We start from the raw sequence: 17,198 nt of genomic DNA on the forward strand, positions 1-17,198 counted from the left end.
TGTGTGTGTGTGTGTGTGTGTGTGTGTGTGTGTGTGTGTGTGTGTGTGTGTGTTCTACACTTGGCACCATATTGTTGGACGTGTACAGTAATATCACTTTTGGAGATTTGGACATTGTAAGATAAATACTTTAAAGCTACAATATGTACCTTTTTGGGCAACCCATCTAAATTCACATAGAAATGTAAGTTATAGATATGTCATTCTCATTGGAAGAAAGTCTAAGAAGTGGTAGATCTGTTCTATGTGTGCTATTTCTATGCTTCCCGTACTTAAGTTTTGTTTTTGTTTTGTGTCTTTTCCTTTCGGTTTTGTACACAAACAGCTGAAAATATAATATATTTTGTTATTGAAAATATATTTCACAGCGCTTTAGATGGTACAAAGATTGCTTGCTTTGTCACATAAACAGAAATTAGGCCAACTATTAGAAATTTAGCACCCAGGAAATGGTGGAGCGATTCCTGCGTCACCTTTAAGATAAGAGAATTGGATTAATGGGGAGATGTAATTGCTGTTACTGCAGCTGTTTTCATACGCAACGCACAGATATAGAATTACTAGAATGGACACAGTTCTGTGAAATCTGTGACAGGAGAAAAGGCTTGAGTGAGTGTGTGTTCTCAGATGTGTGTGTTCCATTCTCAAGTAGGTGAATGAATGCACAGTATGTAGATCTACAGTATATGGTGCTCAGGTGTGGGTGTGTTCATTCTGTTCTAAGCTGAGTGTGTGTGTGTACACTCTCAGAAAAAAAGGTGATATCTAGAACCTAAAAGGGTTATTTGGCTGTCACCACAGGAGAACCCTTTAAAGAACCATTTTTGGTTCCAAATAGAACCCTTTTGGTTCCAGTTAGAACCATATGGGGTTTCATGTAGAACCCTTTCCACAGAGGGTTCTACAGTTGAAGTCAAAAGTTTACATACACCTTAGCCAAATATATTTAAACTCAGTTTTTCACAATTCCTGATATTTAATCCTAGTAAACATTCCCTGTGTTAGGTCAATCTCAATGGGGTCCTTTATTTTAAGAATGTGAAATGTCAGAATAATAGTAGAGAAAATGATTTATTTCAGCTTTTATTTCTTTCATCACATTCCCAGTGGGTCAGAAGTTTACATACACTCAATTAGTATTTGGTAGCATTGCCTTTAAATTGTTTAACTTGGGTCAAACGTTTCAGGTAGCTTTCCACAAGCTTCCCACAATAAGTTGGGTGAATTTTGGACCATTCCTCCTGACAGAGGTTTGTAGGCCTCCTTGCACACACACGCTTTTTCAGTTGTGCCCACAAATGTTCTATGGGATTGAGGTCAGTGCTTTGTGATGGCCACTCCAAAACCTTGACGTTTTTGTCCTTAAGCCATTTTGCCACAACTTTGGAAGTATGCTTGGGGTCATTGTCCATTTGGAAGACCCATTTGCGACCAAGCTTTAACTTCCTGACTGATGTTCTTTTTTTGTTTCATCAGATCAGAGGACATTTCTCCAAAAAGTACGATCTTTGTCCCCATGTGGAGTTGCAAACCGTAGTCTCTGTAACGATCGTCTGTGGTGGTAGAAGGATCGGACCAAAGCGCAGCGTGGTAAGTGTTCATGATGATGTTTAATTCAAACTCAGAACACTAAACAAAACAATAAACGATGAACAAACGAAACAGTACCGTTTGGCGACAAACACTGACACTGACACGGAAGACAAACACCCCACAAACCAAAAGTGAAACCCAGGCTACCTAAGTATGATTCTCAATCAGGGACAATGATTGAAATAAAGGTCAGAAATGTGACAGTCTCGCTTTTTTATGGCGGTTTAGGAGCAGTGGCTTCCTTCTTGCTGAGCAGGCTTTCAGGTTATGTCGATATAGGACTCGTTTTATTGTGGATATAGATACTTTTGTACCTGTTTCCTCCAGCAWCTTCACAAGGTCCTTTGCTGTTGTTCTGGGATTGATTTGCACTTTTCGCACCAAAGTACATTCATCTCTAGGAGACAGAACGCATCTCCTTCCTGAGTGGTATGACGGCTGCGTGGTCCCATTGTGTTTATACTTGCGTACTATTGTTTGTACAGATGAACGTGGTACCTTCAGGCGTTTGGAAAGGCGTGTGTTCCTCCTCAGGTGGTGGAGTGATGGTGTCACGTTCTGACCTTAGTTCTTTTGTTATTTCTTTGTTTTATGGTCAGGGCGTGAGTTGGGTGGGTTATCTATGTTTGTTTTTCTATGTTGGGTTTTTTGTTTGGCCTGATATGGTTCTCAATCAGAGGCAGGTGTTAGTCATTGTCTCTGATTGGGAACCATATTTAGGGAGCTTGTTTTCTTTTGTGTTTTGTGGGTGGTTGTCTTCCGTGTCTGTGTGTCCCACACGGAACTGTTTCGGTTTGTTATTTCACGTGACGTTTATTGTTTTGTTTCTGTGTTCGTTTGTTTCATTAAAATATATTATGGACACATACCAAGCTGCGCATTGGTCCGACATTTCTTACTCCTCCTCTGATGAGGAGGAGGACAGCCGTTACAGACGGGTTCTCCAGGGTGGAATGCTACTCTGGCTGCCATAGTTGACCTGAAACGTGGCTGAAACCTTACCAACCCACTCTGATTGGATGGAGTGATGGAGAAAGAGGGAGGTGGTACATGCCAATGCCTCAACACTAGACTCCCAGCTGTAGGTGCTTCATAGCTCGCTGCACCGTTTGGGTGGAGTTTGCACTTTAGGATTAGGATAATGACTAATGATGTACAAAATATGCCCACCCGGTAACCATGCTGAGCTAAAACAAACACTCTCACTGATGCATTTTTCTAGAGGAATGATCTCACATTCACATAGATCTCCATCCATTTGCATGGTACAGTGACGCCATGACATGTCTTTTATTGAACATTCAACTCATTCCGACTGATGACATTCCAAAGGGCTGCTAATTCAACCCTTAGCAAACTAGATTTGTAGAATAGAACACTATAAGGGTATCACATTTTAGGGAAGACCCAGATGCAGACAGTGTTGAAGTAACAAAAGTTTATTACTAGAACAGGGGGCAGGCAAAACGACAGGTCAGGGGCAGGCAGAGAGCGGTAATCCAGATCAGAGTCCAAACGGTACAGAACGGCAGGCAGTCTCAGGGTCAGGGCAGGCAGAGGTCAATAATCCAGTGTGATGTGACAAGGTACAGAATGGCAGGCAGTCTCAGGGTCAGGGCAGGCAGTGGTCAATAATCCAGTGTGATGTGACAAGGTACAGAATGGCAGGCAAGCTCGGGGCAGGCAGAATGGTCAAAACTGGGAAAACTAGAAAACAGGAACTAGAAACTGACAGGAGCAAGGGGAAAACTGCTGGTAGGCTTGACGAACAAAACAAACTGGCAACAAACAGAGAACACAGGTATAAATACACTGGGGATAATAGGGAAGATGGAGGGGGTGGAGACAAGCACAAAGACAGGTGAAACAGATCAGGGAGTGACGATGGGATTGAAATCTGGAATAGAACACTATAAGGAGTTGAATTCTGGAATAGAACGCTATAAGGAGTTGAATTCTGGAATAGAACACTATAAGGAGTTGAATTCTGGAATAGAACACTACAAGGAGTTGAATTCTGGAATAGAACACTATAAGGAGTTGAATTCTGGAATAAAACACTATAAGGAGTTGAATTCTGGAATATAACAAAAATGACTGAACAAAAGCTCAAACTCAAAAGCTCTCAGCCTAATTATAATGGTAGAAAAGACTGCACTCTCTGAGTGACACACATGCATACGCACGCACACACGCACACACACACACACACACACACGCGCTAGAGCTGCGTGATATGGACAGAAATTCATATCGCAATATTTTGTCTGAATTGATGTGATAATGATGAATAGAACGATACGTTTATAACATTAGTTTTGTTATCATCCTTTAAACTACTACTAGTTTGATGGTTGTAGCCATCAGCTGTCCCCAGTAACGATCACCCATATTAGCTAACCTTTTCATTTCAAACTTCACATTTCTCTAGCACAGGCTACTTATCGTAATGACCGATATCAGCAAAATGTCTGTGATAAGTGATCAGTATGGTCGGTGTCGATCATTTATGATTTATCGTCCCAGCTGTAACACACACACACGATTCATCTGCTGCAAATGCTAAACATTGCCATTCATACATGTGGTCTAAGGCACTGCATTTCAGTGCTAGAGATGTCACTACAGACACCCTGGTTCAAATCCAGGCTGTATCACAACCGGCTGTGATTGGGAGTCCCATATGGCAGCGCACTATTGGCCCAGTGTTGTCTGGGTTTGACTGGTGTAGGCTGTCATTGTAAATAAGAGTTTGTTCTTAACTGACTTGCCTAGTTAAATAAATAAAATGTGTTTTGTGAATGAATATACTTTGAACAATCCTTTCTAATGTGAATAAAACTCCGTCTCTATTGTTTACAAATGTTGTAAAAAATATATTTTATGAACTTTGAACCAAATGTCTAAATTGAAAAAATCCAGCTGAAATGACAGTCTGTCGGTCTTTCTGTGAAGATCTCAATTTAATATTTTGGTCCAAATTAAAACATCTTAAACTAAAAGGCTACTGTCAAAACATTAGGTGAGGTTTGGGAATCCCCACTGGTCCATGTAAATTAGGTTGTAACTATCAGGGGTTGAGAGTATCATACACTAAATAGTGGCCACCACCCTTTTATTTTGAAAAATAACATTCTATAGAATCTATTGAAAGTGAAATCATTTCCATGGAAATTTGGGATGTTATATCAACTGATGCTGAATTGTCATGTAGAATGTTCATTCAAATTATGCTAACTGATGTGGCTCATGGAGTGGAATGTAGGCCTATTTGTTGAAATGCCAGTTGAGTTAACACAAAACATTACAGCACAGATTGAAGGGTACACACGTACACTTCTAGATTCTATTTCTATGTGAAAACGTATATAAACTTTGGATTTTGTCGTGAACTGCCTCTTTAAGACGTGGGCATTGGGTGGTACCTCCAACGAACCAAATATGCCGACTCATGACGCCCAGGAAGCCCTGACCAAAACTCCCAAATTCCCGCAGATCTGAGACAGCTAAGGTCCCCATGTTATAAGCGTTTTTTACTTTGTAACAATGTGTGTGGTTTTGTTAACGGGTATTTGAGTCGATAATGCTGAATGGTCGGTGTCATGCGGTTCACATGGGATATTTACAGGCTGTTGGGGCTTGGGAGCGGTAAGAAATCTCCACTTTTTACAACTCTTTTCGAACTTTCCTCTCAACTCGTTAACAGTTAGTCGGCAAAAAAAGTTGATTTGGCTTTTGAACTAGGATTACAAAACAGTTCAATGGAGTGTTTGGAACATTTGACTAGTTACACTGGTAGAATAACTAATCTGTAATAACATACTTCGGCGCTTTTGTTGCTTGTTTATGATTAGAAGTTAAAATACATTCAAACAAGTGGCTACGCTTGCCACTCTCCCGCTAGCTTTTTCGACGCTACATTGGTACATTAGTAAATATAAAATGTAACGATTGCTACACGAATTTACTTCTGAGTTTTCATGATGTGGATTGTTGAATGGCCCACAAAAAGAGTTGTAACGTGTCAACTATATTTCAATAAAGTATGTCGGTCTATAGTGAGAACAGCACAGGGTTTTTGCACATTTGCATATCTTAGTGAATGCAGGAATCTGAATGCATACCCATAAAGGCTTGGCTATTAGAGTAACACTTCCTCACATCGCCTCGTCCAAAAACACTTTAATGAAGCACTACTGATAAGAATTGCTCAATCGATAACATGACATAGCCTTGCTCTCCAGAACCCAATGCATTAAAGCTGCAATGTGTAGCAACTAGACAAAATTCACATAGAGGAGTGTGTTATAGACATGTCATTCTCATTGAAAGCAAGTCTAAGAAGCGGTAGAACTGTTCTTTGTCAAATCAAATTGTATTAGTCACACGTGCCGAATAGAAAAGGCGTAGTAGACCTTACAGTGAAATGCTTACTTACGAGCCCCTAACCAACAATGAAGTAAAAAAAAAAAAAAGTAGAATAAGAAATAAAGTAACAAGTTATTAAAGAACAACAGTAAAATAACAATAGCGAGACTATATACAGGGGGGTACTGGTACAGAGTCAATGTGCGGGGGCACCAGTTAGTTGAGGTAATATGTACTAGAGGTCGACCGATTATGATTTCTCAACGCCGATACCGATTATTGGAGGACCAAAACAAAACGATATTAATCGGCCGATTTTTATATATATATATTTGTAATAATGACAATTACAACAATACTAAATGAACAATGAACACTTTTTTATTTTAACTAAATATAATACATCAATAAAATCAATTTAGTCTCAAATAAATAATGAAACGTGTTCAATTTGGTTTAAATAATGCAAAAACAAAGTGTTGGAGAAGAAAGTAAAAGTGCAATATTTCCCATGTATAAAAGCTAACGTTTAAGTTCCTTGCTCAGAACATGAGAACATATGAAAGCTGGTGGTTCCTTTTAACATGAGTCTTCAATATTCCCAGGTAAGAAGCTTTAGGTTGTAGTTATTATAGTACTATTTCTCTCTATACCATTTGTATTTCATATACCTTTGACTATTGAATGTTCTTATAGGTACTTTAGTATTGCCAGCCTAATCTCGGGAGTTGATAGGCTTGAAGTCCTAAACAGCACAATGCTTGAATCACTGCGAAGAGCTGCTGGCAAACGCAGTAAAGTGCGGTTTGAATGAATGCTTACGAGCMTGCTGCTGCCTACCACTGCTCAGTCAGACTGCTCTATCAAATCATAACTTAATTATAATATAATAACACACAGAAATACGAGCCTTAGGTCATTAATATGGTCAAATCCGGAAACTATCATTTCGAAAAAACAAAACGTTTATTCTGGCAACCCTAAGTCTAAATATTGCTGTTACATTACACAACCTTCAATGTTATGTCATAGTTACGTAAAATTCTGGCAAATTAGTTCGCAACGAGCCAGGCGGCCCAAACTGTTGCATATACCCTGACTCTGCGTGCAATGAACGTGTCACGGTCGTTGGCAGAAGCGGACCAAAGTGCAGCGTGGTGAGCGTACATTTTCCTTTTATTTAAAATATCGCCAACAAACGAAGAAACAACCGTGAAGCTTAGAGGGCTATAGTGCCACTAACAAAAGTCAACTACCCACACTGAAAGGAGGGAAAAAGGGCTACGTAAGTATGATTCCCAATCAGAGACAACGATAGACAGCTGTCCCTGATTGAGAACCATACCGGGCCAAAACATAGAAATAAAGAAACATAGAAAACAAAACATAGAATGCCCACCCCAAATCACACCCTGACCAAACCAACTAGAGACATAAAAAGGTTTTCTAAGGTGACAGAACGCAAGAGAAGTGACACAATTTCCCTAGTTTAATATGCCTGCTAACATGAATTTTGTTTAACTAAAAAAATATACTTCTGTGTATTGATTTTAAGAAAGGCATTGATGTTTCTGGTTAGTTACATTCGTGCAATGATTGTGCTATTTTCGCAAATGCGCTTTTGTTAAATCATCCCCCGTTTGGCGAAGTTGGCTGTCTTTGTTAGGAAGAAATAGTCTTCACAGAGTTCGCAACGAGCCAGGCGGCCCAAACTGCTGCATATACCCTGACTCTGTTGCACAGAACACAAGAGAAGTGACACAATTTCCCTAGTTAAAAKAAATTCATGTTAGCAGGCAATATTAACTAAATATGCAGGTTTAAAAATTAATACTTGTGTATTGATTTTAAGAAAGGTGTTGATGTTTATAGTGAGGTACACATTGGTGCAACGACAGTGCTTTTTTCGCGAATGCCCTTTTTAAATCATCACCTGTTTGGAGAAGTAGGCTGTGATTCAATTATAAATTAACAGGCACCGCATCGATTATATGCAACGCAGGACAAGCTCGATAAACTAGTAATATCATCAACCATGTGTAGTTAACTAGTGATTATGTTAAGATTGATTGTTTTTTATAAGATACGGTTAATGCTAGCTAGCACCTTACCTTGGCTCCTTGCTACACTCGCATAACAGGTAGTCAGCCTGCCACGCAGTTTCCTCGTGGAGTGCAATGTAATCGGCCATGATCGGTGTCCAAAAATACAGATTATCGGCCATTCCGATTAATCAGTCGACCTCTAATATGTACATGTAGGTAGAGTTATGAAAGTGACTGTGCATAGTCACTATGCATTGCTATGCTTTCCGTTCTTAAGTTTCAATGTTGCATCTTTTATTTTCGGGTTTGTACAGCAGCCTCAAACGTCTGAAACACCTGAATTTCCATAACCAAAATATTTTCATCAATGCTCACAAAGAAATGCTCATGGCCAGGACTGAAGACAAACAAGTTGTCTTTGGGCTGTGGTTTGATGTGCGTGTTCCTTGGGTGTGTCTGACTGATTTCATGTCAACTGTAATATGGTTACCTTTTCAACTCTAACAATGTATTTGAGAGACAACAAGTGCTCATTGTGCAAATGTATTTATACTTTCAATAAACATTTGGAGACAAAATCTAGTTTACATGTTGTCAACAATCTAAGCCAACCCTGTCTGTTGTGTCCCATAGTGCACACACATCGGTTGTTGCTAAACAACCAACTCTTCTATGGAGAGAATTCCGTTTTGAATTTGAGGACTTCTCCCCTCCTGACTGACTCACCATCTCAAGATTGTCAGCTAATTAGGTTCAACGTGTAGGCTAAAGACCTTGTATTTAGCCAACCTGACAGCAGCTAGCTAGCATAGCTTGGTGATATGGTAGCCAGCTGCAGCTATATTTCTCTGTCAAATCAGTTATGGCAAGAATTAGTGTCTGGAATGTGTTAAATAAGACACACTTGCTACAAAAGTAGTTTGCAACTTAGTTTCAACATTTCATAACATCATGTAAATACATGTTATCGTGGAAACAATATAAACTACTGCCAGTTGAATGCCCATGGTCTTCAGTCAGCTCAGCTACACAATATTCTATAACTGGCAAGTTTTGTCTCTCCTTATGTCCGCTGTTAGATTTTTCCCGGGAAACAAATCCTAGAACTAATCTCCCTACAGGTGTAGGCTACATGTGGACATTGCACAAACATCACCCAACTTGAGTGTAGATGCATCAACAAAAAAATCTAAGGATGTGTTTGTGTTACGAAGACGAAACATTTTCTGCTGTAAATATCATATTGTTGTGCTTATATAGACTATGCCTACACTTTACCTAACAAATAAAATCAGTTGTGTTTAGAGCATAACTTCAGCTGTCTAACCAGAACTAGAATGGCATTTCTATGGTCTATTTGCCCAAATCTAAGGATTATTTGACTATCTAACACACTGACATGCACACCTCTCTGGGTGAGGTTCTGTCTTCAAGTCGCCAGTGAGTGATAAATCCCTTCCATCTATGTAATGTATTACAGGTTATGGACAGGTGCAGTCAGGTGGCAGGAGGGGTGGAGTGTATGACACTCCATCCTGGATATGACAGAGTTTGCCTCATGGGTCAAGCAGGCAGAGTTCAATAACTACAGACAGATGTGAGATGCAGGAGGATGGCACTCTTCTCATACTGAGTAACCTACAGCGTAATATGACAAAAATGCAATAGCTGAACTTATGTAGATATTCTAAACAGTGTTATGATAACAAAATGAAAACACGAAGCATAGAACTCTTTGGTCCTTTAAAAACCTACTCTATGTCAAAGATTGTGTGCTAATAGCTTGGAAAATATATAAATGTGACTCTGGATGATAGCATAATGATGTTTGTTACCAACATTATGGCTGTTTTCCTAAAGAAGTTAAAACCACTTTGTGTTTTGTTTCCTTGTCAGGATACTAACGAGTATCCTGATACTGGTATTGTCCCGGCCCTAGTGGTTATTACCTCCATTACTCTAAAACGGACTGGTGTCTGGTCACTGTCTCCTTATCTGGTGATCTGTCATAATTTTTTGCCCTAGGAAATACACACTCTTTTCAAATCCAATTTTATTTGTCACATGTGCCGACCTTACCGTGAACTGCTTACTTACAAACCCTTAAACAATGCAGTTCAAGAAATAGAGTCAAGACAATATGTACTAAATAATCTAAAGTATTTAAAAAATAATAATAATACAAAATAAAAAGTAACACAAGAAATGTACATGACAATAATGAGGCTATATACAGAGGGTACCGGTACCGAGACAATGTGTGGGGGTACAGGTTAGTCAAGGTAATTTGTAAAGTGACTATGCATAGATAATAAACAGTGAGTACCAGCAGTGTAAAAACAAAGGGGGGGTGGGGGTCAATGTAAATAGTCCGGGTGGGCATTTGATCAGTTCTTCAGCAGTCTTATGGCTTGGGGATAGAAGCTGTTAAGGATCCTTTTGGCCCTAGACTTGGTGCTCCCGTACTGCTTACCGTGCAGTAGCAGGGAGAACAGTCTGTGACTTGAGTGACTGGAGTCTTTGACACATTTTTGGGCCTTCCTCTGACACTGCCTAGTATATAGGTCCTGGATGTCAGGAAGCTTGGCCCCAGTGATGTACTGGGCTGTACGCCCAGTACATCACTGGGGCCAAGTCTAGGACCAAAAGGTGAGCATTTTTGGACAATAAACAAATGACTTGCAAGTACTCGGTTTTATTTTGGAATTTTAGTTCCAACCGGACCAAATGGAAAAAATACAATATAACAAATAGTCAAACTATGTGTGAAAACGCCATTACTGTAGCAGGTTTGCACAGATCCCTATGACTGTGTGCCTCCAGCCAACAAACTACACTTACTCCCAGTTACATTTACACATGGGGAGTGGTGGAAAAAGTACCCAACTGTCATACTTGAGTAAATGTAAAGATACCTTGACAGAAAAGGACTCAAGTAAAAGTCAGTCACCCAGTAAAATTCTACTTGAGTAAAATGATTTGGTTTAAAATATACTTAAGTATCAAAAGTAAAAGTATAATTTCAAATTCCTTATATGTAGCAAACCAGCCACATTTTTTTATATTACGGATAGCCAGGGGCACGCTCCAACATTCACACATAATTTACAAGTGAGTCTGCCAGATTAGAGGCAGTAGTGATGAATTTGACTATTTTCCTGTCCTGCTAAGCATTCAAAATGTAACGAGTACTTTTGGGTGTCAAGGTAAATCTGTCACCCATTGGATGGAAACCTAGTTACAGTGTGTAAATGATCATGCATTAGTGCAGAAAAGAAATAAATAGATTAAAATGCTGGAAATAAACAATTTAACTATGCAAAAGGTTGTGTGAATTAAATAAATAGATGCTAGATGCCTGGCTCAAAAATTGCCCCGTTCTGTTCAGTGATTTAAGCAAACACCTGGGCTATTATTTTAAGTTTTACGGTATTCAGTTTGTGGCCCATATGGGAATCAAACCCACCACTGCCCCAACCAACCAACCCAACTGCGGGAACCACATAACATTTTCAAAATGTTTAAACTTTCTACAAGTTTTCCTCAAAAAAAATTGTCGACAATTTTTCTTTCTCTTGTAGATATCAGAGATTAGTTACATAACATGATACACAGAGAGCACAGGAGGTTGGTGGCACCTTTACCAGGAGCCCCTCTTCCCCAGTTATGGCTGGAGTGGACCAGGTGGAATGGTATCAAACACAGGGTTTCCATGCGTTTGATGCCATTTAATTCGCTCCATTCTAGCCATTATTATGAGCCGTCCTCCCCTCAGCAGCCTCCACTGACAGAGACTAAATACTTTTCCCCTTCTCATTTGTGCTAAATACTGACATGCTGTTCCTCTTTTCTTTTTGATCACTAACTTTACTCTCGCTCTAAATTCGCCACAACATGTTGGGTAGTACGAGTGGCACAGCGCTCTAAGGCACTGCATGTCAGTGCTGGAGGCGTCACTAGACCCTGGTTCGGTTCCAGGCTGTATCACAACCGGCCATGATTAGGAGTCCCATAGGGCGGTGCACAATTGGCCCAGCATCGTCTGGATTAGGGTTTGGCCAGTGTAGGCCGTCATTGTAAATAAGAATTTGTTCTTAACTGACTTTAATAGTTCAATAAAGGTTCAATAAAAAAGCTGTGATTACAAAGTAGCTCCTTGAATCCCCTGGTTTCTGATCTCTTTGTCTAGGCCCGATTCCAGTTGCAGAAAGTGTAGCTTGCAGCTCTATTGTGTAGCTTGCAGCTCTATATTTTTCTAACTACAGAAATGATTCCCGAACAATCTTGAGATGGTGGCAGTCAATCCTCTTTCTGGTGCTTTTTTGTGGCGGAACGACCCAACAATCTCTCATGGTAGAATTTTGCGCTTTCTCACACACCTGTGATCTGAGATGGTAGATGATTTCAGTCATGCAAATGTCTAGCAGGTACAATTATAGAGTATGATGAGTCCAAAATGAGTGCTGGGGTTGTTAGTGCTAAGCTGGAACAAAAGCCTGCACACAGTAAGCATAGCTCTCCGGGACAGGGCAGAGTCGGAGAGCTCTGATTTGGGTAGTGTGTGAATAGCGATGACGAGGGAGGCTGAGTATCGTATTTAGCTAGATGGTGTAGCTAGCCTCCCACAGTTTGGGATGATATACTGTATATTTTACATTCTTGTGTCAGCAAAATCCCCTTTCAGCACCACTAATTTCCTTCAAGAGGTAAACACCGGATCTTTTGTTGCTATTGGCATCAGATCTGGATAATTTGTTGGACAGAGAACATTCCTTTATGATGGGGATTGAAGGAACAGTATGATTTAGCAGGTAATGGGTACTCAGACGGTGCAGTAAGAACATGCGTGTCCTGCCATTTAAGTAGCAGGCCGGACACTGACATAAAATTAGGACTGGGTGGAGTTTTTGCCATATTGCCTAGTGTTTAGTCTACGTCTATCCTGTCCTCTCAGATCTCAGGGTTTCTGGATGGGACCAGATGCTGAGATTTACTCCATCCCTATATGGTCTGGTGGTGAGTCACAGACGGATAGTTAGTCACCGTTGGTGTTTGTGTGTGTGCGCGTGGGAACTACTGCAAGAAACGCCACAGATCTTCCACAATGAGGAGATGGAAATTTCAACAGTGTACAGGTCTATGTATGGATGTCAATCCAGTGTTTTAGCTAAAAGTCCCCCCTGTTCACTTTCCATTTTGGAAACATTTTGCTACATTGTGCCCTACTGAACATGCCCACTGTATCTGTATCTGTATCCCATTACCTGTATATTTGTCCTGGTGTCTTCCAGGAAGAATGAACTGACACAGTGGCCCTGACCTGACCCCTAGCAGCCCAATAGGAAATCAGCATACTGTCATGTGAGGGGAACTTATGACATCAACCACTCTAGTATTATATTCATCATTGGACTTGTACCCCACTGACATCATGGCCGTTTAGATTAAAGGAACAGCTTTCTGAAGAAGAAAAAAAAGAAGAAGATATATACCTTTCAAAAGGTGTATTTATGTGACTACTTTTCACTGAGCTCCTTTTGAGGTTAGAAGACCATAAAGATATACATTTTTATATAACTATCCCTTTAAATGTCTTCCCTTCTCCCCTAAGAAGTTTGAACTCGGCTCAGGGAAGGGACTCTGCGGGCCCTAGTCATGATGAGGCTGTGACATTCACAGGTCAACCAGCTCCCCAGACCTTCCCTGCCCTCCCAGAACATATTGTTGGATGACTTTGTTCCTGTTCAGCCATTTGAAGTCATTTAGAAAATATGTTTTTTTTTCTCTTTTTCTTGAGCTGATGGTCAGGGGGACGGAACATAATTAGAAATAATTTGTAAAATGCAAATTGACCGCAAGAAGCACAAACAAATATAGCATTTGACTAAAACATAATAATTTCAAACTTGCTTACATTTGTATACAGTCAAATATCTCTCTTATGCGTGGGAATACATTCTAACAGATTTCCTAAATTAAATAACAGCCAAGCAAAACACCAGCACTAATTTTAGCCTCTAGTACAGAGACCGATAAATACGATTTTGATGTGTGTTGGTTTGATCATAGCAGATGTTCTATATATGGATACCAACCGTCTCCACCCGCCCTCTTCTTGTCTCTGTGTGTACACTCAGAGATCTCATGATCTGCATCATCACTAAACTCATATTCACCCTGTCCCACCATTTACTAGGCTCACACAAACTCTGTTGGGGTTTTAGGCTGGGTTTCTGTATAGACACTTTGTGACATCTGCTGATGTATAAATGGCTTTATAAATACATTTTGATTTGTTTCTACAGAACTCCCACACCTGTGCTTACACATGTTTCACTTAGAGGCTGCCCTTAGACACAGATCTAGAAAATAAATATAATATTTATTTWAAAAAAGTTTTTTAAATTATATATATATATATTTGTAATAATGACAATTACAACAATACTGAATGAACAATTAACACTTTTATTTTAACTTAATATAATACATAAATAAAATGTATTTAGCCTCAAATAAATAATGAAACATGTTCAATTTGGTTTAAATAATGCAAAAACACAGTTTTGGAGAAGAAAGTAAAAGTGCAATATGTGCCATGTAAAAAAGCTAAAGTTTAAGTTCCTTGCTCAGAACATGAGAACATATGAAAGCTGGTGGTTCCTTTTAACATGAGTCTTCAATATTCCCAGTTAAAAAGTTTTAGGTTGTAGTTATTATAGGACTATTTCTCTCTATACCATTTGTATTTCATATACTTTGACTATTGGATGTTCTTATAGGCACTATAGTATTGCCAGCCTAATCTCGGGAGGCTTGAAGTCATAAACAGAGCTGTGCTTTAAGCATTGCAAAAAGCTGCTGGCAAACGCAGGAAAGAATGCTTACGAGCCTGCTGCTGCCTACCACMGCTCAGACTGCTCTATCAAATACMAAATCATARMCTTAATTATTKAAAAAAATAAACACACAGAAATACGAGCCTTAGGTCATTAATATGGTCAAATCCGGAAACTCATTTCGAAATCAAAACGTTTATTCTTTCAGTGAAATACAGAACCGTTCCGTATTTTATCTAACGGGTGGCATCCATAAGTCTAAATATTGCTGTTACATAGCACAACCTTCAATGTTATGTCATAATTATGTAAAATTTAGGCAAATTAATGATGGTCTTTGTTAAGAAGAAATGGTCTTCACACAGTTCGCAACGAGCCAGGCGACCCAAACTGCTGCATATACCCTGACTCTGCTTACACTGAACGCAAGAGAAGTGACACAATTTCAGACACCGCATTGATTATATGCAACGCAGGACAAGTTAGTTAAACTAGTCATATCATCAACTATGTGTAATTAACTAGTGATTATGTTAAGATTGATTGTTTATTATAAGATACGTTTAATGCTAGCTAGCAACTTACCTTGGCTCCTTGCTGTCTGCACTCCCGTAACAGGTRGTCAGCCTGCCACGCAGTCTCCTCGTGGATTACAATGTAATCGGCCATAATCGGCATCCAAAAATGCAGATTACCGATTGTTATGAAAACTTGAAAACGGCCCTAATTAATCGGCCATTCCGATTAATCGGTCAACCTCTAGTTTCCATGTCAACCCATCCCATCGGAGCTCATTTCCTTCTGTTATTTCAGTTTCCCTATTGTCTCCCCTCAGACAAACTGTAGGCAAATGACACATGATTCCACAACAATCACTCCTTAACCACGGAACTTACTGTTTAACCACTGAACTCTGTTTTGTGTCAAGTGAATCACTGTCTGTTGTTGCCCAGTGCATAACCATGTTTTTTGTTGCCCAGTGAAGGACTTAGATTTTTCACTTAGAATGTATACCAAACAAAAAACATTGATTTAAAAGTTTAACAAACTATACAACGCTATACACAAGGACTCCTTTTAACAATTTACATTGACATTTTTACAGAAACACACTTACTGGAAGAACTGTGCAGATGCAAAGTTTGGTAACAGAATTTCTGTAAAGTCCCAAAATGTTTAAAAAACTCTGTTTAATATCTGCTCTGAATTAAGATTCAACGATGTCAGCCGAAACAATGGGGTGTCATCTATGACACCACACCTTGACATTGAAAAAATCTATTTGGTTTATTGAGTAAGTGAAGTGGATTTACACCCGGTAACGGAATTTCATCATGGGTCCCTGATCTGTACAACATAGAAATGCATAATTATGGATATGAATGTCATTCTCTTCATGGTGATGTATCCTAAATAGGTACACTAAAGTATACATATGAAATATCCTCCTTTGCATATCTGGGTATTATTCTACACACTGGCTATTATTTTAATGAGCTCTGCTCTCAAACAAGACCACATTTTGTTGGTCCGGACCAAATCTGAAACAATCATAGATGTCTATGTTTCACAAGTTTGGACATCAAATTACGACACKGTAGAGATCAGTACAGTTGAGCACAGTAAAGTATAGTACAGTACATTATAGTGTTCTCAACTCGTGTGCCCTACTGTGTACTGTGCTGAACTGTACTGTACTGAACTAATACTCTGCTCTACTGTGCTGTCCAAACTTGTGAACCCAACTGTGGTTTGACTTCTATGATTTCCCATTGTAGCCAATTCAATTGCAGAAATCCGTCACTGATTTTGGTGATTTTAAAAGTAACTTTTTTAATCACTATCATAACTCTGCATTGTTGATGAAGGACCCATAACTATTTCACAGCACCTGTTGTTTATGAAGCATGTGACAAATACATTTATTTGACTTAATCATTTATAACGAAAAATGTATATCAGTAAAAACACTAACTAATTGATAAGTCTACCTTTACTTGTTACTTCTGTTAACTTTCATTATTGTCCCTCATGAGGGAGAGAAATGAGAAAATATCTTAAAGATGAGTGGGTTTTTGGTAACGGAATTTCAAGGCACAAGCCAATGTTTCTAAAACTTACTCAAGGCAGAAAAAATTATCCAAATCTAAAAATACGGTTCCTATAGAAAGTCTACACTCCCTTTCAAAATGTTCAACTTTTGTTGCCTTATAGCATGGAATTAAAATACTTAACACTCTTTGATCTACACATCCTACCGCACAAGTGACATTTTTTTATGTATTTTTTTGAAAATCAATAAATGGAATAGCTTGGTTGCGTACTGTACTGTAAGCGTCCACCCACCTTGTAA

General features: G+C 39.2%; 1 protein-coding gene across 4 annotated transcripts in view; it reads left to right on the top strand.

Moving 5' to 3' along the window:
- Nucleotides 1-5,026: 5,026 nt before the first annotated feature.
- Nucleotides 5,027-17,198, top strand: part of LOC112072005 (tetratricopeptide repeat protein 31) — a 34,369-nt gene continuing 22,197 nt past the window's right edge. For 2 of the 4 annotated variants that reach the window (XM_070439605.1, XM_070439604.1), the window contains exon 1: nucleotides 5,027-5,241. In XM_070439605.1, coding sequence (XP_070295706.1) covers nucleotides 5,184-5,241 — 58 coding nt within the window. In that variant the 5' untranslated portion in view covers nucleotides 5,027-5,183. The remainder of the gene's footprint in view (nucleotides 5,242-17,198) is intronic. The other 2 variants (XM_070439606.1, XM_024139413.2) reach the window with 1 other exon arrangement.

Source organism: Salvelinus sp. IW2-2015, unplaced genomic scaffold (assembly GCF_002910315.2).
Source record: "Salvelinus sp. IW2-2015 unplaced genomic scaffold, ASM291031v2 Un_scaffold1798, whole genome shotgun sequence".
NCBI classification, from domain to species: Eukaryota; Metazoa; Chordata; class Actinopteri; order Salmoniformes; family Salmonidae; genus Salvelinus; species Salvelinus sp. IW2-2015.